This window comes from Brachyhypopomus gauderio, unplaced genomic scaffold (genome assembly GCF_052324685.1).
Source record: "Brachyhypopomus gauderio isolate BG-103 unplaced genomic scaffold, BGAUD_0.2 sc114, whole genome shotgun sequence".
Lineage (NCBI taxonomy): Eukaryota > Metazoa > Chordata > Actinopteri > Gymnotiformes > Hypopomidae > Brachyhypopomus > Brachyhypopomus gauderio.
This window is the reverse complement of record NW_027506935.1, coordinates 163,946-191,255: the sequence shown is the minus strand read 5'-3', so window position 1 is coordinate 191,255 and position 27,310 is coordinate 163,946. Positions and strand designations below refer to the sequence as shown.

The window sequence follows — 27,310 nt, the reverse complement described above, 5'->3', positions numbered from 1 at the left end:
TCGTGCACTGAGAAACATTCCATGGTGCAAAAGTGTCTCATGCGTTAAAATGCGTAAATTTTTTTAGTTCGTTATTTTTTCCTGTAATTAATTAATCGAAATTAACCCGTTAAAGTCCCACCACTAATATTTATACATATACTCGAAATGATTAGAAATAATTCACTTTTTTTATCACATTTTCAAAACGCCCATTCTTAACGTCTTCACGTTCTCTCATGTTTCGTCCTGCAATTACAAGAGGCTCGTATTTGTTAACGTAATACAAGAGAACTGTTCAGTCAGACTAAATTCCAGCACGTTCAAACCTGGAACACAAAGCAACATTAAAATTCGTCAGGTAAATGTTCATTTCCCTGTTTTTGAGGGCTGTTTCTTTATACTACCACATATCGTTTCGGACAACACTGCAAAGAATGTGACGCGGAAAGTATAAACGCTTCCGCCGTTCGCGCAGGTTTGGGAGAATCAAGTTAGCCTAACTGCTAACGACTAATAAAATAAGCAACACCTATGTAAGAGGTAAGTAACATTAAATCAACGAAAAACCACAATTAAGGAAATATTACCATGTGGAAGTCAGTTTAAACTCAGAAGAGTGTTTACCAGTATACCTGCCTCTCGCTCACACTAACTGAACATATACTACAGAGCTGAACTGTTTGGGGTGGTCTGCCGATTTTTATATGACTCAAAGAGCCAATCAGGAATAAGCAAGGAAATATCTTCACGCTGTAAAGCAAAATGCATTTTTGTGATTGGTTCAGAGAATTTTTAAAATAGCTGTTGCTTGCATTGTGCTTGGAGGGGCAAAGACACAGCCCCACCCCCAGCGCCGGCCCTGGTGTCCAACAAGAGTGGGTGTGTCCGAGGTGCAGAGAGCTGCGCCCCATGGAAAATCTTAAACCAACCAATTAAACTGCAGCCTCAGATCACGTGCTTGGCAAAAGTTTACGCATCTACATTCACTTCCATTAGACCGGCGCCCCAACCAGTGTGCACAAAGTAAATACAATTATGTGTTTACTCTTTTAATAAATTCAAACATGGCTATATTAGACACACAGTGTGACTAAATAATTTCCTCACTATCGCAGTTTATTTACATTTACATTTACATTTATGGCATTTAGCAGACACTCTTATCCAGAGCGACTTACAAAAGTGCTATGTAGTTGCTTGGAATCTCCAAGGTAGAATAGATAGTCCTGAACACAAGGTACTCTAAGCTGGAAAAACCACTAGACGAAAGTCAAATGATACCTAACAATTATACCTGAATATACACATCACCTGAGGAAAAAGACAGTAAACAATTCCTATAACCCAATTATGCACAATACCTGAGGAAAGAGACGATAAAGTACAATAGACAAAGCATAATTATGCAAAGTGCACTTGAAAGAGGTGGGTCTTCAGTCGGCGTCTGAAGACAGCAAGTGACTCCGATGTTCGGACACACAAGGGAAGTTCATTCCACCACCTTGGAGCCAGGACAGAGAAAAGTCTGGATGCTTGTCTCCCATGTGTCCTGGATGATGGAGGGTCAAGACGAGACATACTTGAGGCGCGGAGGGCTCTAGGTATGCTTCTGGGTTTTACCATGGCCATCAAGTAAGGAGGAGCTGGACCATTCTTTGCTTTGTAGGCCAGCACCAGGGTTTTATATTTGATGCGGGCAGCTACCGGAAGCCAGTGGAGGGAGCACAGCAAGGGAGTGACATGGATGAACTTGGGAAGGTTGAAGACCAGCCGAGCTGCAGCGTTCTGGATCAGTTGCAGGGGTTTGATGGCATGCATAGGAAGACCAGCCAGTAGGGAGTTGCAGTAGTCCAGTCTTGAGATAACAAGGGACTGGACAAGGACCTGAGTGGCCTCCCTAGAGAGAAATGGCCAAATCCTCCGAATGTTGTGAAGGGCGAATCTGCATGATCGTGTTGTGTTAGCAACGTGGGCCGTGAAGGAGAGTTGATTGTCGACAACTACACCAAGGCTACGCGCTTCCATGGTTTATAATGAACTCATTTTAATATCGGAACAATATTAAAGGGGCGGCATCCCAGCGCCCCATATTGACCAGCCGCCACTGCTGCTCGCCCAGTTTCTGATTAGTCTGCTTGGATTTACTGCTGTTATTGTGTGCAGGGAGTGTGAATGAAAAAGGAAGCGATCACGCCAAGTCTCAGGGAAAAAGGAGGATTTAATGATAACGAGCGCCAACCAAAGACCCGTGACAAGATCCAAATTAAGGATACAATAACCACAGTCAACTGGTACAAAGATAAGACATATAGAGACGGACAAACGACAGGTCGTGGCCTGCTAATAGGCCCCACCCACCTTAGGGACGAACACAACGCAACAGTAACAGGACAACTGCCGCTGTGGACGGGGGCCGACCGGCAAGGGGAGGGCATATCATGACAGAGTCGACTCAGGGCTTAGTTTGTCCCTTGCACATTAAAACGATTCAAAGTACAACTCTCCATCTGTCGAGCCTAATGGCGACAAACAGGTGTGTTGCCTGTACAGAGAAGCACAGACAACATGGTGGAGGAGACAACAGTCTGACCCAGAATGTCTTTAGACTAAACCACGGACGTAATTTTGGGGGGGGGGGACGGGGGGGACATGTCCCCCCCACTTTTTCAAAAGCCGGCTTTGGTCCCCCCCAGTTTTTACGGTTAAAACCAAATATTTAAATAGCGACGAATCCATGTCCCCCCCACTTTTGAAATCAAAATTACGTCCATGGACTAAACATGTATTAACCAAAAACTGTAGAGACATGGATTGTTGCAATTAATAAAGTTAAATGGAAATGAAGTAAAAAATAATAAATCTGCCAGAAGTATAATCTCTCATGATCAGTATGTCTCAATTTAATTAACAATTAATAAAAACAATTAACAAAATGTAACATTAAACCATTTGTTATGACAAAACAAAAATTATACAGGATACACATTCCAGAACATTTACTACTCCTGATAGCACTACCGTACTACTGACAACACTACCGTACTACTGACAACACTACTGTATTACTGACAGTCTTTCTTTTTTTTATTCTGCTCACTACAGTGCTTATTTGTATTTGTTGCCATGAAGAAAAAAACACTCCTTTCTCCCTTTTAGCCTCACTCCCTCCCTGTTCAGACTCAGGCCTTTTGGCTTTTGGTGTTTTCATTGTTCCTGTTTATACGGTGAATTATTTCAATATTTTAAGACCTACAGGTACCTGAGGTTGACGCTGTACATTCCACTCAGCTGAGTAAGATGACAGTGTCAGGGCTGGCTCTAGGGCTGCACCATCTGCTGCCACCAGGGAGAGCTCCCTGGCCTGTCTCAAGTTTTCCTTCACTGTTTTTTCTGCTATCTAGTGTTGTTGGTTATTTTGGGAAGAGTTTTTGTTTGCACAACTACTTTCTCTGGCATTCTCAGTTGTGGACTTTGTTTTCTTTGGCCTTTTTGCGCGTTGAGGTTTCTTCTGTTGCTTACTTAGTTTTTTTCCTGTATCACTTCCGGTGATTTTCTTTGCCCTCTTTTCCTGCATCGGTTTGACGGAGATTTAAGTTTCCCATTCATTTTGTGGTTTGGCGCGTGGATTTCCCCATTTATGTTTAAACCTCTGTGGTGCTTAGACGGTTCTAACTACTGTGTTACAGACTGTCGTTGAGCCTTAGACTACAGCACTCAAGACCATCAGAGAGGCACCTATACTGTGAAAATATGCTTCTTGATGGCACTGAGAGCACAGAACCTTTCTGCTGCCTCCACAGGCTTTTCGTTTCTGTTGGCTTGATTGCATTAAAGAGTATCAAGTTCAAGAAACAAACCCCTCACCTCATCTCCTCCATTTGGACCTTACATTTAGATCTTTTTATTGCAATTTCATATATTTAAGAGGGCAAACATTCACTCAGTCTTACACATACATGAGATGATCAGTGGAGAAGAGTTTTTACCTCCATCATTGAGATAAGGACTGAAGTAAGGGTAGAGTTTCTCAGTGAAGGACTGACCAGTGTAAGAGTAGATATGAGACCTGGCCTCCACATCATAAAAGGAGACCAGACCCTCCTCATAATCCACAAACACCCCCACTGTCTGGGGCTTCTCTCTCAGGGTAAGGGGGATATCAGGACCAGCACAAGCCTTATACTGATTCTCATTCCTCAGAACCACAATCCAGCATCCATCTTGAGGACTCAGTGCAAACTCCTCCTTCCTGTTAACAGACTCTCTGGCCACTCCTACATCCCAGTCAGTCTTCCCCTTGACCTGAACCTCATAGTAAAATCTCCCTGATGAGAACCCCTCCTTTCCCAGGACAATGAGATACATATAAAATCTCTTTGGGTTGTCAGGGAGATTCTGTCTTGTGTCTCCATGTGTCACTTGTTTTCCATCATCAGACAAGATGAGGTAGCAATTAGCTGTATCAGGATCCAGAGTCACATCCACTGAGACAAACATACAGTATGTTAAATGTACATAATAAAACCCTCATTATACAGTAGATCCTATTGATTAAAATACGTAATAGGATTTGTAGAACACCAAAATCAGTAAAAAAAGTGTAACCACTTTGAGTGTGTCCTCTTCAAAAGTAGTGATCCATTCTACATTTATGGCATTTACATTTAGGGCATTTAGCAGACGCTCTTATCCAGAACGACTTACAAAGTGTTTTGCATCTGTTCACAGAATAAATACAAGATAGTAGCACAGGCAGGTCAGAATTCAAGATATCCTTGAGCCAGACTACTACAGGAATCAAACTACAGGAATCAATGCTATTAGCTAGAATTGCAAATAAACAAACTCAAACAGGAATTAAAAACTAATACCTAGAAGCACAAATAACCATAGGCATAAATAAACATACTGTTACGGTGACAGTCCCGGACCCTTCCCTGTGGGCGTGCCGCTACGTTGTCTGCGTGTCGTTATGTCCATGTTTGTACTTCCGTGTGTGTGGGTTGTCCGTGAGCGTGTTCGTAGTCTCACCTGTGCCTTGTCTCGAGATCATGAGGGTCTGTGTTAATCACCTATTTAATGTGCGTTCGCCAAAGTTCGAAACTTTGTCTAAAGTTTTGTGCCAGTGTGAGTGTCTGTGTTTACGTGCTCACTCTCCACACGGAGCTTACACATCTTTTTGTTCAAATAAAACGTCTGTGTTGCACCGTCATCGCTCGTCGTGCCTCCTCCCTCGGGTTGTGACACATACAATGTAAAGAACAAGGACAAGTGCTATCTGTTGAGGTAGTGCTCATTTAAGTACTCAACAAACAGGTGAGTCTTCAGTCTACATTTAAAGATGGCAAGAGACTTTACAGTCCTAATTTTAAAGAGGGAAATACTGAAGTATATTCCTAATTAACACATAATTAACTTGATTACTGTTAGAAGGAAAATGCATGCTAAGTGAATCCTGGAATTCTTTATTCTATATCCTGGAATTATTCACTGACCCCAGGACTCCACCCCTATTTCATAAATTAATTCACCTACAGTGAAAGGGGTGTAGATGTATCTGCTATTTAGTTCTGTTCCTTTAGTGTTTCCCTCTTGGTGTTGGCAATTTAATTTAGGTTCTGTTTGGTCATGCTCCCCTCGTTTGTGTATTCCATCAGCATCTTGCACCATGTATTTAGTGTATTGGCTAACTGTGGGTGTTTGTTACTTTTGAGTTTGTTTGTAGTTGTATCCCTGGTCATCTGTGTTATGTCCGTTTGCTTACGTTCGCTATTAAAACCACAGTCTCCTGCACATGCGTAGACGCACTCTGGACTATCCGTTCGTTACACTGGTCCTATTACTACCTCGTACTATTTTTTTTCTTTTTTACATATTTATTACTACTCGATCAATATGTCACTCTGGAAAAGACTCTTTGCCAAATGCTGTAAATGTAAATAAATATATTGATAAACATTTATAAAAATAAACTGGTATTACACCCTTAATGTATATGTACATATGCAGAATATTCAGACATCAGCATCCCCATCTCACTTATTTTAAATTCAGATTAAATGAAAAAAGCCTCTACACACATGACACAAACTGGGCAGACAAGAAAAGTTCTGGTTAGTGAAATAATCTCTGGGTTCATAAAACAGACATGCAGGATTCAGGGTTCATACACTTTTTTGACAATCAATTTCCATGACTTTTCCATGACTTTTCCATGACTTTGAGGCAAATTTTAATGACTATACATTCTCTAAACATATGTGTAGACATGAAAAATAAGAAAAAATCCAGGCCAAAATTCCACAGTATATCATAAATTAATGACAAGCCACGTGGTTTAATTGAAAAAATAAACATTTACCGTATTTTCAATATCAATATAAACCGGAGTTACGACCTACTTTTTTTTTTTTCGCGCGTGCACGGAGGAGCAGTGGCAGCACAGTGGAGTGTTGTGGAGTGTTGTGTACGATAAGCTGAGGCAGCACAGGCTCCACTGCAGCCCATCTCGGCAACACGATCGCTCTTTCTCGCGTTGTACGCACGAGGACATCGTTAGTTTTTTTTCTATACTGTGTTTACGATCAAAACGTATCTAAATCTAGGGTCGTGCTTAACGACGAAAACTGCTTTATGACGGACTTTTCAGTCTCTAACCCCATCATTAACCGTGCACATTTTGCACGCCCCGTGTCCTTGTCTTTCACAAGCCATAGCTTGTATTTGTCCAACTGAAGCAGTAATTGTTTAATCGGCATTTACCAGCATTACGCTGATTTACATAAAAGTACAATCTACAGCTCCGCTTGGAGTCCGACGCTAACGCAGTGAACTAATGTGTGAAGTTACGTTAGCGGTCCGCACAATGAAAAAAATGGCTATATTATATTTATTAATTTTTTCTTCCGGTTATCAGAACAACATACATTTATTGTGTCAAGCAAATTTCCATGACTTTTCCAAAACATTTGAGTATTTTTTATTTTTCCAAAACTTATCCAGGCCTGGAAATTGCTATTTTCAAATTCCATAACTTTTCCAGGTTTTTCATGACCGTACGAACCCTGAGGATTGGTGTAATATACTGTAGCTACAGCTATAGAGCAGATGGACCTAATAGTCCAACAACTCTGTCCTTTACAGTCAGTCATAATTAATACATATTTATATGGTTACATGAGTTGCAGTAGTGTTAGGATAATCCGTATAATATAGATAATAGTAATTCAAATGAACAGAGAAAGATTATAAATCACACTGTACCTGCATACTGTTGACTCCTCTTCAATTCTGTGCTGACTGAATTTTAGGAAGAGAGGTATTAATTTGATTTTAAAGAAGTTATTTTATAGCATTGGACTAAAAAAACATCTTCACTATTCTGTAATTCTATATAATCTTATACACTCTGTTCACATTACCAATCCTAAAGTGATTTTTTTCATTACTGTGACACAAATTAATTTCTTGTCAGGCAATGTAGACACATAATCTGAACTTTTCAAATGAGATTTGAATCACTTTTGAATGTGATCTGAATTCGGATTCATAGTTGATTTGTGGCTGTGGGACTCGAATGAGAATGAAATGAAATCAGTACAATAATGCTGGAGGTTATGAGACTTCAATGAGAACAGTCAGATCTGAATTCTTGTGGCTTTTGGTTATATGCTGTTGCCAAAGCAACATTGAAGAATAACAACCATGACCACAGTTTGTGTGACACTAACAGGAGCAGAATCTGTGTTTACCTTCTCAACCTGATTATGTACAGATATGACCAAGTGGTTGTTGGCCTCCAGAGCAAATCACAATGCATTCATGAGCTATTAGCATGTCCAAGTAGCCTGTTTTAATATTACAAGGCTTTCTATAATAATGATGTTTGTTGCTGGTGATGCAGGTGACTTGTGCATATTCATATAGTTTCAGGATACATATGTGTTCACATTACAAAAAAAAAAACACAGGTCACTTATGAATATGAACAAGCAACATATGCATATATCTGATTTGAGTAAAAAAGTCAGTAGTGAACAATGTGACCTGTAATGTGAATGTAGCTTATATTGCATTATAGCTGTTGGTCACAGATTTCTTGTTAGAGACTTGTACCTGGAAAATATGTTTAATAGGAAAGCTTCTCACCTGCTTCTTTCAACTTAATATTCAGTGTTTCACTGAGTTTCTTATTCAGAGTCTTCTGAAGCTGAGAGAGAACTTTCCTCACTTTCTCCACATTCACATCAGTGTTGATACTGATGTCAGTCCAGTTCTTGGTATGTGGAGGGCTGTTCATGGTTGGGTAGATCTACAGTACAGCAGGAGAGAGGAGAAACCCCTCAGCATGGGGAGGGTTGTCCTGTGATGTGCTGTGTTGTCTGTGAGCAGAGAGAGGAACACTGACCTGTAGGAGGTGGATGTGGTCCTCAGTGTGGGAGAGCTGCTCCAGCTCACTGTCTCTCCTCTTTAGTTCAGTGATCTCCTGCTCCAGGTCTTTAATGAGTCCTTCAGCCTGCCTCTCTGCTGCTTTCTGCTTCTCCTCCATCACCTGAAGCAGCTCATCCTGGCTTCTCTCAATGGAGCGCATCAGAGCAGTGAAGACCTCAATGCTGTCTGCAATCTCTCTCTCTGTGCTTTTCTGATGGAAGAAGACATTTTATGAAAAGAAGCTTTAATCAATCAAACAAAACTCATGTGAAACTTAGTTTCAGTTTTCATAGTTCTTAAAAACATGTGTTTGTAATAGATATGAAGTAGGTGGTTGATCACACCTTTCGGAGCTCTACTGAGTGTTTGATCTCTTCCATCTTCTTCAGTCTCTCTTGGATCATCTGCTGGACCTCTGACTGTGTCTTCCTCAGCTGTGTCTGTAGACGGGGAGGAAAACAAAGAATGTTTGTTTTATATTTTAATGGTGCTCTGTTTTTTATATTTCTTTTATATACGTGTTTAATGTTGATGTTATCCAGTGTTAGTTTCTCACCCTTTTCTCTCCACTCTCCTCCTCTATGGTAACAGTGTTGTGTGTCTTGTGGTCTGTCTCAGTGCAGAACTGACACACACACATCTCGTCTTTTCTACAGAACAGCTCCAGGGGTTTGTCATGTTTCTGACATATGTAGTCATCCACATTCTCCACAGGGTTTATTAGTTTGTGTTTCTTAAGTTTTGGAACATTATTATGGGGCTCTAGATGAGACTTACAAAATGTCAGACCACAGTGCAGACAGGATTTTACAGCCTTCAACTTCACTCCAGTGCAGGCGTCACAAAAAACATCAGGTTTATCAAGACTTTTTTTCTTCATGAAGTGATCCACAACCTCTCTCAGTGTTGAATTAATCTTGAGTTCAGGTCTCTTGGTAAATTTCTCTTTACATAGTGGACATATACAGTTTGGACTGTTGTCCCAGTATTGTGTGAGGCAGGTCTTACAGAAGTTGTGTCCACATGGAGTGGTGACTGGATCAATGAACTCATCCAGACAGACAGAACACATGAACTGCTCCTCAGACAGGAGGCTGCTGGAGTCACGTGTGACTGATTAGAAAGGAAACATAAAGGACTATTGAATTATTCTACTATAATTATATATTTTTATCTATGTATATTTCACACAGTGTTCTTAAATATCCCAGAACTGTTAGAAATTTAGACAACAGAGAATGAAAAGGAACATTTTTTGACTCATGATCCAAGTTCAATTTTATCATCATATGTGTCTTTCTTCATTCTCCAGGATTCAGCACCACCACCTCAGACTTTAATCTCCTGATCTGATTTACATGGTTTACACTGACAACATGGAGCTCAGTGTAAATCACTCCATTCTGTAGTCAGAACTGCATTTTTATTCTGATCATATTGCCACTAAACCAGAATTATCTATAAATTGATGGAGAATATTATTCAACACACAGGCTGTGTTTCATTCATGTGTGTATGAGGTGTTTAACTGACACTCTGATGGCTCTTCCATGGTCCTCCACCTTTTACCTTGTGATGATAATGATGATTCTTCCATTTCCTTCTTCTTCCTCTATTAACTGTTTAAAAGAAATAATCACTCAGCAAATACATGTATATCTGTCCTTCATCGGGCTAATAGACTACATGATTCTTGTCTTAACAGTACTCTTCCCATATACACTACCGTTCAAAAGTTTGGGGTCACCTAGACAAATTTGTGTTTTCCCTGAAATCTCATACTTTTATTATTATTATATAGTCCAGACATTGACAACGTAGAAATAATGTTTTTTTTTTTATTTGAAATAATTTTCTACTTTAAACTTTGCTTTCGTCAAAGAATGCTCCCTTAGCAGCAATTACAGCATTGCAGACCTTTGGCATTCTAGCTGTTGCTGAGGTAATCTGGAGAAATTTCAATCCATGCTTCCAGAAGCCGCTCCCACAAGTTTGATTGGGTTAATGGGCACTTTTTTCGTACCATACGGTCAAGCTGCTCCCACAACAGCTCAATGGGTGTTACGAATTGACCAGGCGGAGAAGAATCCAAATGCGGAAGTAGGTCGCTTTTATTTACATAATTCACATACATGGAGAATAAATCGCTAGCATAACGCTTAGCAGTGGTAACGTTCTCTTGGGGTGGTCGGGACGGTCCAGGGTCGTAACGGGAGAGCAGAATCCAGGAGGCACAGAAGGGCTAGGGAGGAGACGAGGTCTAGGGAGCGAACAAGGGTCAGAACACGGGAGATCAAACAGGAGAGAGAAACGCTTGGTATGTGGCATGTGTCAACAATACTTCGCGACTGAGACGTGCTGGTGAAGTGCTTAAGTAAGACTGAAGGGGGCGTGGTGATGGGAGGCAGGTGAGGCTGATTAGGGTAGATCAGGTGGCATTCCTTACAATGGGGTTGAGATCTGGTGACTGCGCTGGCCACTCCATTACTGATAAAATACCAGCTGCCTGCTTCTTCTCTAAATAGTTTGTGCATAATTTGGAGGTGTGCTTTGGGTCATTGTCCTGTTGCAGGATGAAATTGGCTCCAATCAAGCGCTGTCCACAGGGTATGACATGGTGTTGCAAAATGGAGTGATAGCCTTCCTTATTCAAAATCCCTTTTACCTTGTTCAAATCTCCCACTTTACCAGCACCAAAGCAACCCCAGACCATCACATTACCTCCAACATGTTTGACAGATGGTGTCAGGCACTCTTCCAGCATCTTTTCAGTTGTTCTGCGTCTCACAAATGTTCGTCTGTGTGATCCAAACACCTCAAACTTTGATTCATCTGTCCATAACACTTTTTTCCAATCTTCCTCTGTCCAATGTCTGTGTTCCTTTGCCCATATTAATCTTTTTCTTTTATTAGCCAGATATGGCTTTTTCTTTGCCACTCTGCCCTGAAGGCCAGCATCCCAGAGTCGCCTCTTCACTGTAGACGTAGACACTGGCGTTTTGTGGGTACTATTTAATGAAGCTGCCAATTGAGGACCTGTGAGGCCTCGATTTCGCAAACTGGAGACTCTAATGTACTTGTCTTCTTGCTCAGTTGTACAGCGGGGCCTTCCACTTCTTCTTTGGTTAGAGCCTGTCTGTGCTCTCCTCTGAAGGGAGTAGTACACACCATTGTAGGAAATCTTCAGTTTCTTGGCAATGTCTCGCATGGAATAGACTTCATTTCTCAGAACAAGAATAGACTGTCAAGTTTCAATTGAAAGTTGTTTTTTTGTGGCCATTTTGTGAGTTTAATCGAACCAACAATTGTAATGCTCCAGATTCTCAACTAGCTCAAAGGAAGGTCAGTTTTATAGCTTCTCTAATCAGCAAAACTGTTTTCAGCTGTGCTAACCTACTTGCACAAGGGTTTTCAAGGGTTTTCTAAATATCCAATAGCCTCCTTACAGAGTTAGCAAACACAATGTACCATTAGAACACTGGAGTGATGGTTGTTGGAAGGGGGTCTCCATACATCTATTTAGATATTGCATTAAAAACCAGATGTTTACAGCTAGAATAGTCATTTACCACATTATTAATGTATAGAGTGTATTTTTGATGCATTTAATGTTAGCTAAATTGAAAAAAACTGCTTTTCTTTCAAAAATAAGAACATTTCTAAGTGACCCCAAACTTTTGAACGGTAGTGTATATTTATCTAATAATTATATGGGACATAATTGGAGGATATTTTGGCGTATTCTTTAAAAATATATTCTATTTGTTATGTCGAATATTTAAGAAGTACGATTTGTTAAGCTCAAGCATCAATGGTACTTTGTCCCCTTCATATGTTTAATTTGCTACGTGCATGTACTTACACCACCCTGTTACAAATACAAAACAGCCTGCAAAATGTATATTTTAAAATATTTTTCAGTAAATCCTTTGTGATTCAGTTTACACTAAGTCATTTTACACTGAAAGGTCATATGATTTCAGGTAAGACTAATAATATGTATTACATGTTAGTTTGACTAAATTTCAATGCCTAAATCAGGGGTACTCAACTGGCGGACCGCGGTCCGGATCCGGACCCGAACGCAGTCCTGTCCGGACCCAATCTCATTCCTGATTAACTGGATACGGACCAAAACAAAACCGTAGCATTTATTTCAGGGCTATTGAAAAAACACTCCGTCACGAGTGTTACGTTTGCCACCCCCGCTCAACAACTTACGTTCGCCACCCCGCTCAACAACAAGCCTGCCTGGTTGATGCTTCGCGAGCGGCGCGAGGGTCCGTGCGGCGAAAATGACGCAATCGCTGTGGCTCCGCGTGTGCGTGAGTGCCTCGCGCGCTGTCGGTTCGAGAGGTTGTGCACCTCTCGAATTTTGTAACTTCGCGCCGCGCTTCAGCGCAATGAACAAAGTCACGTTTTCAGGGTTCATACCTGAAACCGGAATTAAAGCACTTGTACGTCATTTTCAAGGTCCATTTCAATATTTCCCAGCATGTTAAACATAATTAAGTTAAATATTTATACATATACTCGAAATAATTCGCTTTTTATCACATTATTTAATGGTTGTTTATTTAAAAACGCCCAATCTTAACGTCTTCATGTTCTCTCATGTTTCGTCCTGGAATTACAAGAGGCTCGTATTTGTTAACCTAATACAAGAGAACTATTCAGTCAGACAGCTATTTGTTGTGAAACCAAGTAGTTACAATTTCAAGCATTTTAAAGTACTTTAACCTAAATTCCAGCACTTTTCAAACCTGAAACATAGCAACATTAAAATTGGTCAGGTAAATGTTCATTCCCCTGTTTTGAGGGGTGTTTCTACCACATATCGTTTCGGACAAAACGCCTATCGTTTCGGAGAACACTGCAGTGACGCTCGCGAAAGTATAAACGCCTCCACCGTTCGCGCACCGTCCCCCCCCCCACCCCCCCCCCCCCCCCGCTCAACAACTTACGTTCGCCACCCCCGCCGCACCGGACCTCAGGGCACAGGTATCTGCCAAAATTGGACCGCGGACAAATTTAGTTGAGTACGCCTGGCCTAAATGATCAGAAATTTTACAGGGACACAGTTTCTTGAATAATTCCAGTACCTACTGTAACGCCAGAGGCGTCATTACAGTGGGGAAAATAAGTATTTAGTCAGTCACCAATTGTGCAAGTTCTCTCACTTAAAAAGATGAGAGAGGCCGGTAATTGACATCATAGGTAGACCTCAACTATGAGAGACAAAATGTAAAAAAAAAATTGAGAAAATCATTTTGTTTGACTTTTAAAGAATTTATTTGCAAATAATGGTGGAAAATAAGTATTTGGTCAATAACAAAAGTTCATCTCAATACTTTGTTGTATATTTTCTGTTGGCAATGACAGAGGTCAAACGTTTTCTGTAAGTCTTCACAAGGTTGGCACACACTGTTGCTGGTATGTTGGCCCATTCCTCCATGCAGATCTCCTCTAGAGCAGTGATGTTTTGGGGCTGTCGGCAGGCAACACGGACTTTTAACTCCCTCCAAAGGTTTTCGATGGGGTTGAGATCGGGAGACTGGCTAGGGCACTCCAGGACTTTGAAATGTTTCTTACGAAGCCACTCCTTTGTTGCCCTGGCAGTGTGCTTGGGATCATTATCATGCTGAAAGACCCAGCCACGTTTCATCTTCATTGCCCTTGCTGATGGGAGGTTTGCACCCAAAATCTCACAATACATGGCCCCATTCATTCTTTCATGTACACGGACCAGTTGTCCTGGTCCCTTTGCAGAGAAACAGCCCCAAAGCATGATGTTGCCACTCCCATTCTTCACAGCTGGTTTGGTGTTCTTTGGATGCAACTCAGCATTCACTGTCCTCCAAACACGACGAGTTGTGTTTTTACCAAATAGTTCTACTTTGGTTTCATGGCTTAAGCAGGGGGACACGTCTGGCACTGCAAGATCTGAGTCCCTGGCGTTGTAGTGTGTTGCTGATGGTAGCCTTTGTAACGTTGGTCTCAGCTTTCTGCAGGTCATTCACTAGATCCCCCCTTGTGGTTCTGGGATTTTTCCTCACCGTTCTTGTGATCATTTTGACCCCACGGGCTGAGATCTTGCGTGGAGCCCCAGATCGAGGGAGATTAGTAGTGGTCTTTTAGGTCTTCCATTTTCTGATTATTGCTCCCACAGTAGATTTCTTCACACCAAGCTGCTTGCCTATTGCAGATTCAGTCTTCCCAGCCTGGTGCAGATCTACAATTCAGTTTCTGGTGTGCTCCGACAGCTCTTTCGTCTTCACCATAGTGGAGTTTGGAGTGTGACTGTTTGAGGTTGTGGGCAGGTGTCTTATATACTGTTAACGACTTCAAACAGGTGCCATTAATACAGGTAATGAGTGGGGGAAAGAGGAGCCTCTTAAAAAAGAAGTTACAGGTCTGTGACAGCCGGAAATCTTGCTTGTTTGTAGGTGACCAAATACTTATTTTCCACCATTATTTGCAAATAAATTCTTTAAAAGTCAGACAAAATGATTTTCTCAATTTTTTTTTCACATTTTGTCTCTCATAGTTGAGGTCTACCTATGATGTCAATTACAGGCCTCTCTCATCTTTTTAAGTGGGAGAACTGACTGGGTGACTGACTAAATACTTATTTTCCCCACTGTATGTCAGAAGCAGTGGGTGAGGGTGACAGTGGAACATATTAACTATCTTTACCACAGTCAAGATGAGAACATTAGACTCACACACTAAATTAGTCTCTTAGTGTGCAAACATGCACATGCACAATGCTCTTAAACATTTACATTTATGGCATTTGGCAGACGCCCTTATTCAGAGCGACTTACATTTTTATCTAATTTTTATACAAGTGAGCAATTGAGGGTTAAGGGCCTTGCTCAGGGGCACCTCAGTCATGGCCTCAGGTCTGGGAATCGAACCCGGGACCCTGCGGTCACAAGACCAGTTCCCTAACCACCAGGCCATGACTGCCCCTAAACAAAGTGGAACTGGTGTAGCAATTGCGCAGTGTGTCGTTTCCATCTTCAGGTGTGTGGTGAGTGTCAGTAGGTGGGAGACTGTGAACGAGGGAGTGGCTGAGTATGGGTGTGGTTGGGGTGTAGGTGTGGTTGAGATGTGGGCGTGGCTGGGGTTGTGTGCACAAGAGAGCGGGTGTCTCCCCTGTGACATCTACTTTGAAATATATGGTCAAATACATTGTGCATATCATTAAAGTTGTTCTAAGGATTATTTCATTCAAAATGACCTCACTATGTGCCATTATTTCATTCAATATGACCTCATTATGTGCTTACACTAAACTGCACCCTAACCTCCCCTCTGATCTTGAGGTCCCACGTTAAGAGGGGTTTTTACTCCTCTTATGAGGAGTCTCTCTACTTCTTCCTCTTGGCACGCTGCTCTTTAGATCATTCTGCCTTTTCTTCCCTGTTTCTATGTCTTTCCTCCACTTTTCTCTGTTGTTGTAGGTCCTCCTGTCTCCTGTTCTCATCAGCATCACATCTGGCACAGCAGAGCAGCGGCTTCTCAGTAACACTGGAACACCAGATCTCAGTAGAAATCCATTAGAAATTCTCATATTAGGCCTATCTATTGCAAACAATCAAAACAAGTCTAACCAAGAAATATGTCAATTCTGCCAATTTATTTAAAATAGCTTAATGATAAATTATACAAATAAATTCATTTTTATAATTTAACCAAACATACCCTGTTAACTATCATAATAACCATGTTACCTTAATAAAGCAACAGGGTTGCGAATGAGTGCTACTATAGCATTTATCTTATAAGTAGGGGTGGGCATAGATTAATTTTTTTAATCTAGATTAATCTCACTGAAATCTTGAAATTAATCTAGATTAATCTATATTAAAATGGCTCATATGTGTGCTACCCAAGTAATGACTAAAAGTCAGTTTTTGAGATAGGATTTCTTAATACTGTGACGGGCAGGTGTTAGCAACAAAAAGGAAGCGATCACGCCAAGTCTCAGGGAAAAAGGGTGGTTTAATATAAAGTGTGCAAACCTAAAACCCGTGCAATAGATCCAAATCAAGGATATAATGACCAGCGGTCAACTGGTACAAAGACAAGACATATATAGACAGACAAACGACCATCAGGTGGGAACGGATCACGGGCTCCGCCCACCTGAGGGGCGTACACGACGTCACAAAACAACAACAACACAGCCGCTGTGGACAGAGGCAGCCGGTAGGGGGCCGCCTCACCGTGACAGACCCCCCCACCAAGCCGCACTCCCCTCCACTGGGTGTGTGGCACACAGCGGCTGCACAACAACACGAAGGGGCAGGAAGGCAAGGACAGGCAGGGACACACCTCCTGCAGTCCACGAGCTGAAACACAAAACACATAAAACATTACTCAGCTCACCTCCCCGGGCGGGACCCTGGACCGACTGGGCCGTCAACAAAACAAAACCACGCCCCGGTCGGTCACAGGGCCCTCACGCCCTAACCGGCATTAAGCCGCATAGCCCCACAGGTGCGAGGACGACGGGCCACGGCTCCTTGTCCGTCCGGGGTGTATGTGTGTGCAGGTTACCTCCCTGGGGCGTGGCTACGTCACCCCCAGGACCCCGTGGAAGGGTCTCCGTCTTGTGCAGGAGCTCTTCAGACCGGAGCCCCATGGTCCCCAAACATCCGGGGGCCCCAACCCTCTAGGGAGGGGCTCTTTAAGACCGGGCTCCGGTCACCCCACAACATAAGGGGGCTCCTGCCAGGTGGAGACCTCCACAAGGCCCAGGAACGCCACGATCCACCGCCAGGGAGAAGCACCTGCACATAAAACACAAATTGCACACACACACCAACACAAAACATAGACGCGCACTGCCCTGATCCCCCTTACAATGGGGGAGGGGTCTCCGTCTTAGCAGGGGACCTCCACCTGCTCAGGAGAACCCCCCACGTTCCTGGTCAGGGCCTCCCTCAGGAGCGACGCCCTCCGTGCCACTCCCCGTGGCACGGGACCCTCACTGGTCCACCCCCAACACACACTCAAGGGGGAGGAGCATGTGTGGAATTACATTCAACATAATCACGGGCACGCAAGAACAACACACACGCAAAGACTAGACAAAAACGGTGTACAGACGAACGGACGAGACCCACACATGCGCGCTCGGTTTAAACACATAACAGCGACGCGCCGCTCGTGTTCGCAGTCACTCCCCACATGAAACACAAGACACAACGGGGAGCGAGGCGACAGTGAGGAGCGGCTTTCGCGCTTTACACAAAACATGGAACATTCAACACCACGAGCACGCACACTGATCCAGACGCCCGTTCACACGTACACACTTTACACTCACACAACATGAAGAGTTTCCCGGGGAAGACGCCCCGGTCCTCGCCGTGCCCCTCACAACACTAATGCACGGCAAAACTCTTCAGACAGACAAACAATGTACAGGAAGAGCTTTCCCAGGGCAGACTGCCCTGGTCCTCGCCGTGCTACACACATACACAAAACACATAAGCACGGCGAAGCTCTTCACACAAAACACCACGCAGACAAACACTTACCACGAGACATGACCACGAACGAAGGAGAAAGCAAAAGAGACTCGGCGGCTTCCGAAGGGTGGCTGGTCATTCTGTGACGGGCAGGTGTTAGCAACAAAAAGGAAGCGATCACGCCAAGTCTCAGGGAAAAAGGGTGGTTTAATATAAAGTGTGCAAACCTAAAACCCGTGCAATAGATCCAAATCAAGGATATAATGACCAGCGGTCAACTGGTACAAAGACAAGACATATATAGACAGACAAACGACCATCAGGTGGGAACGGATCACGGGCTCCGCCCACCTGAGGGGCGTACACGACGTCACAAAACAACAACAACACAGCCGCTGTGGACAGAGGCAGCCGGTAGGGGGCCGCCTCACCGTGACAAATACAGAGGGTGACCAGGGGCTCATCTCCTGTTTCCAAAATGCATCAATGACTTTGATACTTGAAGAAAAAAAAAACATGCTCAATAAAATGTAGGCTACTCGTGTTCAACTGTTTATTCAGTTAAACATGAATTTGTAAGCCTACATACTACATTAAATAACATGTTTATTCAGCTAAACATAATATTTGAAATGTAAGCCAACATTTAGTACATTTAACCTCACGGACGTAATTTTCAAAAGTCAGTTTTGGTCCTCTGTAGTTTTAACGGTTAAAAATAAATATTTAAATAGCAACGAATCTAGCGCTAGGACCATGCAGAAAACGACCGCTCCGAGCTCCGCTCCGGTAACACTTTACGTTCCTAAAAATGAATTTTCCATGAAGCAAACCTGGCGACTTCGTGGATGTATCCATTTAAAAACACGTACGATTTGTAATTCACAGGTTTAAAAACTCGTTCCCCGCCCCTACTGTGCAATTTGGTTAGGAATACAGCCGAGCTAAACTATCAAGTTGAAAGTCATCATAGTTTGCTTATCCATTTTGACCCAGTTCCCAACCCAACTTTAAGAATAGATTAACGGCGATAATTTTTATATCGCCCGATAAGAGTATCAAATTAACGACCGCCGTTAACGGCCCACCACTACTTATAAGCAAAGCTTAGTTGTGAAATTTAGCTTTTTTTGTCAGAGCTAGCTCCAGGGTTAGTCCATCTACCGCCACTAGGGGGATTCCACGAGCCAGCTCCCGCAAGCACGATCACAATCAGCAGTGATGACCTGTACCTGTCCTTCCTCCTACTTATAAAGGACACACCTTTTTTTAAGTAGTTGGATGATAGGGCCTATGTCCTGTTTGCAATTTAACATAATATATTGACCCTTCATCAGCAACAATGGTTTTGGTATCAATGTTGCGTGCACATTGAGGGACTCAAATTTACGGCACAATACTCTAAAATGTTAGAATCAAAGAAATTATTTTTAAGAGATACATTATATACATGTAATAAAAATTCTGCCAACCTTTTTCAGCTAATTATTATATTTTGCTTTACAATATTTTAATTGCCAGGTTCTGTTAACAAATTTATTTTGGATTTAAATATTTTAAATATCAAGAGGAGGGACTGCAAATGTCCTCTAATTCTGCAATGTCCCATATGTAATTAAAATGCACCAGAGCTCCTGAGATGATATTTATCATTAGACTGGAAAACCAGTTGTAGCTACCTATAAAACTTTGTAATAAAGATCAACAAAAATAAGTGCGACTGCCATTGTTAATTCTTCCTCATTTTTACTTTTGTCTGCGAGCGCGTGTAACAAAAGCTCTTCTTTCCTTCGCAGGTTGTTGGTTTTAATGGATTCGTAACTTGTAGTAACGTAAAGAAAATTGGCTCAGCAACTCAGATTTCAAATTGGTAATATTATTTTTTAAGTTTAAACCTTAACTATTGTGTAGACAATAGCTATTGTATATTTGACAGCGTGAAATCAATGGATCAGTTTTCACTTGCAATAGTACTATTCAGTTCCTGGTTAAAGGGCATACTGAACTGTAATCTTAGTCAGTACATTGCGGATCACGCAGATCATAGGGCAACATGTATGGCAGAATTCAGACATTTTCTCACGTCATTCGTTAGTTTGTTCGTTATTTGCGGAAATTGACAGTTTTCAGGAAACTCCCTGATCAGTGTCACCAGTATTTCAGCTGTCTACACGGTTCCCTTCTTATAATATCCATGATATTCTTTGGTCTTATTACACCTGTAGTTCACTCCGCCAGAAAACATCTGAATAATGAGCTACAACACGGTGGTGTAGAACTACTTACCTTTACTTTCCTCTTTGGTGATTTTTAGAAGGCTAGTAACGTCCCGTTTCTCGTCTTCTTACAGCTACTTCATGTCCTGTAATGTTGCTGCTTCAATGTTAAGTTTCTAAAAGGTTCAGTTTTACTTTCACTTCGCATGAGGACACTTCACTGTTCTTTTGTTCTTTCTTTGTGCTGACAAGTAATAAACGTTCCAGTTTACACAAAGTAAAACAAAGTGTGCAGACATTATGAAATGTGTAAAACAAAAATCATTAAAGTGTAACGGGGCTGTGGGGTCACGATGGTGGAGGTAAACGGGGATTGTAAACCCTTGCAAGCTGCTTGCTAGGTTTTTCTCACTAGGAGGAGGGAGGAAGGAACTGAATAAGGACTCGAACTTAAGACATACATGACGAAAAAGCGTGAGTCAACATACCACAATGCGACAAAGAATAATAGTGGGGAGATAATTGAAGGTCTAGTGACAGGCCCGTAGCCAGCATTGTGATGGGGGGGGGGATCTTTTCCCCCCAAAAGTGGACTTAATTTGGCTCTCTACTCCAATGCCCCCTAAATACACAAGCCCACTTCAAACCTTTTAATTTAGACATATTTTATTCATTATAAGCAAGGTTTCCAACTTTTCAAAATCGCTAGGAGTGAGATTTGATTTGGGGGCGGGGGTGGGGGGGTGTCAAACCTTGATGGGGGGGTTATGTCTCATATGTTCAGAGTTGCCAGGTTCGCGGTTTTCACGCCAAATTGGGCTTGTTTGAAAATCCTGCCGCGGGTAAAAATTCTGGGGTTGCAGTGTGCGGTTTTTTGGGCTACTTTTGAGTTGGGCTACTGCGGAAGTTACAAGACAACACTAAGAATCGATTGCGATATAATACTTAATTTGTCTCCATTTTACACACTCAACACCCCCCCACCTCCCCGTCGACAACTTACACTCGTCGTCGCCACCCCCCATCAACTTCGGGCTTTGGGCTAGTTTAAGCTTCTGAAGGGTGGGTTTTACACAGATTTACACAGATTCTCTTTAAGTAAAGATTACAGAGATGTTCTCTGGTTGCTTGTTTACTTGTAAGATTTGGCTATAAAAAATAAAAACTTTTATCTGCTATAAAAGCCTGTTCTGTGCTAAGAAGATCAGCCATTTACATCAGAGAAATGGTATGCTACTGTCACTTGAGTCAAATTCCAGGGCATTTCAAGTGTTTTATAATAAGACTATACTGTTCTACATTTTATAATTGAATAAAGCATGCAGTCTACAATACTATGCTTAATTTGATTTTTGTTTAAGTGCAGACAGAACAAACCTAATTTCATGTTGTTGTCAGCTTCATTTAATTTTTAATACACACCATTCCTGCACGTCAACCCTGCAACACATTTTTAAAAACGATTTTGCTTGTTTAAGGTGATCGTAATTTCAAGCCGTTGCAGAAGGCATTGTACTAGAATGATCAGGCTATAAATGCTGCAGAGTGTATATCAGGATTTGTACATTGAGAAGGGGTGGTACAGTGCAGTGAATGTCTTGTTTGAATCAATCATATGTGTCTCCCAGCAGTGGCAAAAATTCAGGTCTACTGGAAATTCCTGTCAGAACTACAGCCAAAACATGAAACTGACTGGCAGGGACCATTGGCTAGTTATAAGCCTTGCTACATGTTATGCATTTCTCTGCAGAATGTTATTTTAGAAAATGGTTGTGAAGGACCTACATTTACTTCTAGAAGCAATTATTACCTGGAAGTAAAGCAATTTTGGTCTTGACTAGAATTCCCAGCGGATTGGGATTTTTGCTACTGCACAATACCATTCGATACACCTGCATACTACATCTACATCTGCTTTGTGACCATTTGTAATAAACGTCAAGGGTGACTGAGACTGCTTGCTTATTCTAAAACTTAGTGTAATGACATTAATTCAAAGTTGTATGTATGTATTACCTCACTGTCACAACCGATATTTTTACATGAACTTCCTATAGCCATATACAAAGAATTAACATGATAATCATATAACAAATTGATATTAAATCTGTCTCACTACCCTGGTACCTTGAAATAACTTACACCATTAACACACACTTCACAAACCTGTTTGTCACGTCCAGCTCTACCCTCATTCCCAGTCTTGTCTTGTCTCCCCTAGCCCCGCCCTGTTACCTTGATTTCCCTTCTGTTTGTCACATCCCTGCCAAAATGTTTGCACCTGCGTCTCGTTTCTCCTCCCTGTTCAGAGTATATATTCCCCTCAGTTTTACTTCCCTGTGTCTGTGTTTGTATTTTCATTGTGTCCTATTCTCCCCTTATTTCCATGCCTTTTACCACACTTTGCAATTTTTGTACATCTTCATGATTACAATGACCTAGTATTTCATGCCATGTTTGTACATCATAACATGCTTTACAATGGTCTACATTTTTATCAAATGTAGTCAAGTAATACAGGTTACTGTCTTCATATATGTTGAAAGTGTTACCATCTTTCGTGACCATGTAGCTGTTTCCCTTTTGGAATGTGACTGTCGCTCCTGTTTGCAGCCCTGGCGACTGAGAAGATGTTTGAGGGGTAGGCCCAGACATGTGAACAAGTCACTAAGTTGCAAGTAACAAGTAAGTCTCAAGTCTTCACAATCAAGTCTCGAGTCAAGTCCCAAGTCTTAAACTTCAAGTCCTAGTCAAGTCACCAGATGTAATTTCAATATTTAACACAATTGATGCAGTTGATTAGCAGTATATAAAGTTAGTCATACTAACGTTAGGTGTTTGAGTGTTTCGGTTCGCTTGAGTGAGATGTCGTCGTCACCTAAACCCCCCCCCCCCCCCCCCCCCCGCTTTCGAATTATCGTTGGTGCGGACCTGTTAAATATGATGTAACGCTCTTATTTTGATACAGAATATTGTGTATCTGATTCAGCAGCCAATCAGTTATACTGATGTGATATAGCGTATGATGTAATGACGCATCCTGGTCAGTGAAGTGAAATTTGCTCAAGAGAGCGGTCGTGCTCTAGTTCTGTTCCGTGCTTATTTAATAATAAAAAAAAGCAACAAGTGTGAAACTCCGCTCCGCTCATTATTCATCACGTAGGTTATATCTGCGCAACACCTCAACAGGTTATGGGCCCAGTGGTGAAGATTAGCGAGCGTGAGTAGTTAGTTAAGCACAACGTATTACGCGGCAAAGTAGAGTTTAGAACTGAGGAGAAAATTGGCGGGCTCGCGGTGAAGATGGTTAGCCGAGCCACTGGCACTCCAGCACCACAGCTGCTGTTCGACGGGTCTGAGGAGAAATATGACCTGTGGGAAACAAGATTTTTGAGCTGCCTACACATCCTGAAACTAAAGGAGACAATATTGGAAGAACCAGATGAGCCAACCGACGATGACCGACAGAAGAATGCCGACTGCTACGCCGAACTGGTAAGGCTAATCGATGACAAGAGCCTTTCGCTAATCCGACATGAGGCTACTGAAGATGGCAGAAAAGCACTGAAAATACTGCGGGAACATTACGCTGGTAAAAGTAAGCCGAGAATCATTAACCTGTACACATCGCTGACAAAGTTGTGCATGGAAGAAAAAGAAACTGTTACTGATTATCTGATAAAGGCAGAGAACATTATCACAGCGTTAAGAGAAGCGGGGGAAACCCTCAGTGACGGACTGATCGTGGCCATGGTACTAGGCGGACTACCAGATTCGTTCAAGTCGCTAGCGGTGCATGTAACACAGAATGAGGATAATGTCACGTTTGCCGACTTCAAGAGAAGGCTGCGAGTTTATGAAGAATCGGAGAAAATGAAGTTGACAAAACAAACTACAGACAACGTAATGAAAACATACGCAAGACAAGGCAAAGGGCAAACTGGACCAGAAACTGGAAGAAAAGATGACACAGACATTACGTGCTACAAGTGTGGAACAAAGGGACACAGAGCGCGAAAATGCTACAGGCGAGTCTGGTGCAACCATTGCAAAAGCGCCACGCATGCGGAGTCCCTCTGCAAGAAGAAGCATGGACAAGATGGTGCCAGGAAATTTGTGGAGGAGCAAACTGGAGCCGACGATTTCCTCTTCATGGCCAACTACATCCAGAGAGAGAAACCAATGCACCACGTGGAGAAGAAGGGAATCATGGTGGATGCGGGAGCGACTTCTCACATCATCAACGACATCAGCAAGTTCGAGAGCTTCGACCACTCGTTCCAGCCAAACACCCACTCCGTGGAGTTAGCGGATGGAAGCAAGTGCAACGGGATGGCACAACAGAGAGGAACAGCGGTGATCCACCTGCTGGACAGCAGGGGACAGCAACGCAGAGCACAGCTCCGGGATGCGCTCTACATGCCTACATACCCACACAACATCTTCTCAGTGTCGAGAGCAGCCAACGGAGGTGCGACGGTGATCCTGGAGAAAGGGAACAGTCGCATACTCACCAATGACGGTCACAGGTTTGACATACATGAGAGCAGTAACTTGTATTATTTACCTACTGTTAAGAATGATGCTGACCAATTGAAGGTGTGTCATGATGTCCAGTCCTGGCATCAGATATTAGGTCATTGTAATTTTGAGGATGTGAAAAAGTTACAAGGTGTGGTGAAGGGCATGGAGATTAAGGGAGGTTCATCTGGGTTGAATATGTCATGTGAGGTGTGCACACAAGGAAAATTCGCACAGACGCGAAATAGGGAGCCAGATAGGAAAGCAAAAAGACCCCTAGAGCTAGTACACACTGATTTGGCAGGCCCCATGCGTACTCCAAGCATGGAAGGGCACCGATACATACAGTCTTTTACAGATGACTATTCAGGCACTTTGTTTGTGTACTTTCTCAGGTCCAAAAGTGACGCAGTTAAGGCGACAGAGAAATTTTTGGCAGACGTGGTCCCCTACGGGCAAGTCAAGTGTATCCGTTCAGATAACGGCACTGAATTTACAGGTCACAACTTCCAAACACTGTTAACTAAAAACAGGATTAGACACGAGACATCTGCGCCTTACTCACCCCACCAAAACGGCACTGCAGAAAGAGGTTGGAGAACACTCTATGAAATGAGCAGATGCCTACTGATCGAAAGCGGGTTACCTGATAATCTGTGGAACTACGCTGTTCAGACCTCAGCACATGTGAGGAATAGATGCTATAATAGGCGCACAAAGAAAACAGCATATGAGCTGTTCACAGGAAATGTACCCAATCTGTCCAAATTACAAAAATTCGGATCCACGTGTTTTGCTTACAAGCAAGAGAAAGACAAAATGGAATCGCGATGTGATCAAGGGTTATTCATAGGCTACGACAAAAACAGCCCGGCGTACTTGGTGTACTACCCAGACACAGGGAAGGTCCAAAAACATAGGTTGGTGAAATTCACAACAAAGACAACAAACGAGAAAGGTACACAAACAATTCAGTCACAAACAGATTATGGGGACATACATACCATTGTTGACAATACTGATGAGAGGGTGGATGAGGAACCTGAAAATGTACAAGGTCAGAATGTTCAAAATGGTGATGTTGAGGCTTCACCTGAAAAGACTGAATGTACCCAGCCAGGTGAAGTCACAGAGACTGTTTCCAGAAAGAACCCACTAAGAACCAAAAGGAGACCGGCTCACCTGCAGGACTATGACACAGGTGACACAGAGGACAGTTTAAATACTTGCCTGGACTTTTGTTACAGGGCAGTGTGCGATGTGCCTCATACTTACCAGGACGCCATTGTATCAACCCATGCAAGACAGTGGAAAGCTGCTATGGGAGAGGAGATGCGATCTCTCGAGGAGAACGAAGCCTTCACTCTGACTCTGTTGCCACCGGGCAAACAGACAGTGGGGGGTAGATGGGTTTATACGCTGAAAACAGAGATTGATGGGTCTGACAAATACAAGGCAAGGTACGTAGCAAAAGGCTACAGTCAGAAACCAGGTACAGATTACGGCGAAACATTCTCACCCACAGTTGACATGACAAGTGTGAGGGTTGTGATGCAAAAAGCAGTCCAGGATAACTTAATCTCACACCAGATGGATGTTAAGACGGCTTATTTGCACGCTCCAATCGATTGTGAAATCTACATGGAGCAACCTGAGGGTTTTGAGAAAAAATCTGACAAGGGTGAGAAGCTAGTGTGTAAGCTTCAAAAATCCATTTACGGATTAAAACAATCCGGGAGAAATTGGAATGCGATGCTGCACACATGTTTGGTTGAGAATGATTTCGTCCAAAATTCTGCTGATACATGTGTTTACACACGGGAAAGAAACGATGAGAAAGTAATCTTAATAATTTGGGTTGATGATCTCATCATTGCTGCCAACAATGAGAGTGTGATAAAAAAGGTGAAGCGGATGCTCACTGAAAGGTTTAAAATGAAAGACATGGGAAAATTGAAACATTTCCTAGGGATCGATTTCGAACAAACAAATGGTGTAGTAACAATGTCACAGGAGAGATTGGTGAGCAAGGTTTTAGACAGATTTGGCATGCAGGACTGCAGGCCTAGAGAAACACCATGTGAGCCTAAATTAGAATACACAGAAAAAGCAGAGAAAATGCAAGAACCAAGAAAATACAGAGAGGCTGTAGGGAGTTTGATTTACTTGTCTACATGCACGAGGCCAGACATTAGTTTTGTGGTCAGTAAACTTTCCCAACACTTTGCTGAACCAACTGTTGAGCACTGGAACACTGTCAAACACGTGTTCAGATACCTCAAAGGTACAATGAAAAAGGGATTGTACTTCAGGAGAAATGACACTGAAAAACTAGGCCTAAGAGTCTACAGTGATGCTGATTGGGCATCAGATTCGGCCGACAGACGGAGTACGTCAGGATATTGTGCTAGTTTAAATGAGGGTAGCTCCTTAATATCCTGGAAAACAAGAAAACAACCAACAGTGGCTTTATCAACATGTGAGGCAGAATATATGGCCTTAGCATCAGCCATACAGGAAGGCATTTACCTAGAACAATTGCTTAGTGGTATTGACAATTACCAGTATGCACAAACAAAGGTGTACGAAGACAACCAAGGTGCTATAGCATTGGCCAAGAACCCTGTAAACAGACAAAGGTGTAAGCATATTGACATTAAGTACCATTTCGTAAGG

General features: G+C 42.4%; 1 protein-coding gene across 3 annotated transcripts; it reads right to left on the bottom strand.

Annotated features, from left to right (window-relative positions):
• Positions 1-1,074: 1,074 nt before the first annotated feature.
• Positions 1,075-20,513, bottom strand: LOC143497894 (E3 ubiquitin-protein ligase TRIM39-like). 3 transcript variants are annotated; one of them, XM_076993514.1, is made up of 8 exons: positions 20,184-20,513; positions 9,946-10,031; positions 8,969-9,525; positions 8,757-8,852; positions 8,390-8,623; positions 8,131-8,293; positions 7,246-7,281; positions 1,075-4,466 (listed from the first exon to the last, which is right to left on the bottom strand). In XM_076993514.1, the coding sequence occupies exons 2-8, from the start codon at positions 10,007-10,009 to the stop codon at positions 3,919-3,921; spliced, it is 1,698 nt and encodes a 565-aa protein (XP_076849629.1). In that variant the 5' UTR covers positions 10,010-10,031; positions 20,184-20,513; the 3' UTR covers positions 1,075-3,918. The 3 variants fall into 3 exon arrangements, with proteins under 3 accessions (XP_076849629.1, XP_076849631.1, XP_076849630.1); XM_076993516.1 differs by having other exon boundaries at positions 9,982-10,031; XM_076993515.1 differs by lacking the exon at positions 20,184-20,513 and having other exon boundaries at positions 9,946-10,194.
• Positions 20,514-27,310: the final 6,797 nt, after the last annotated feature.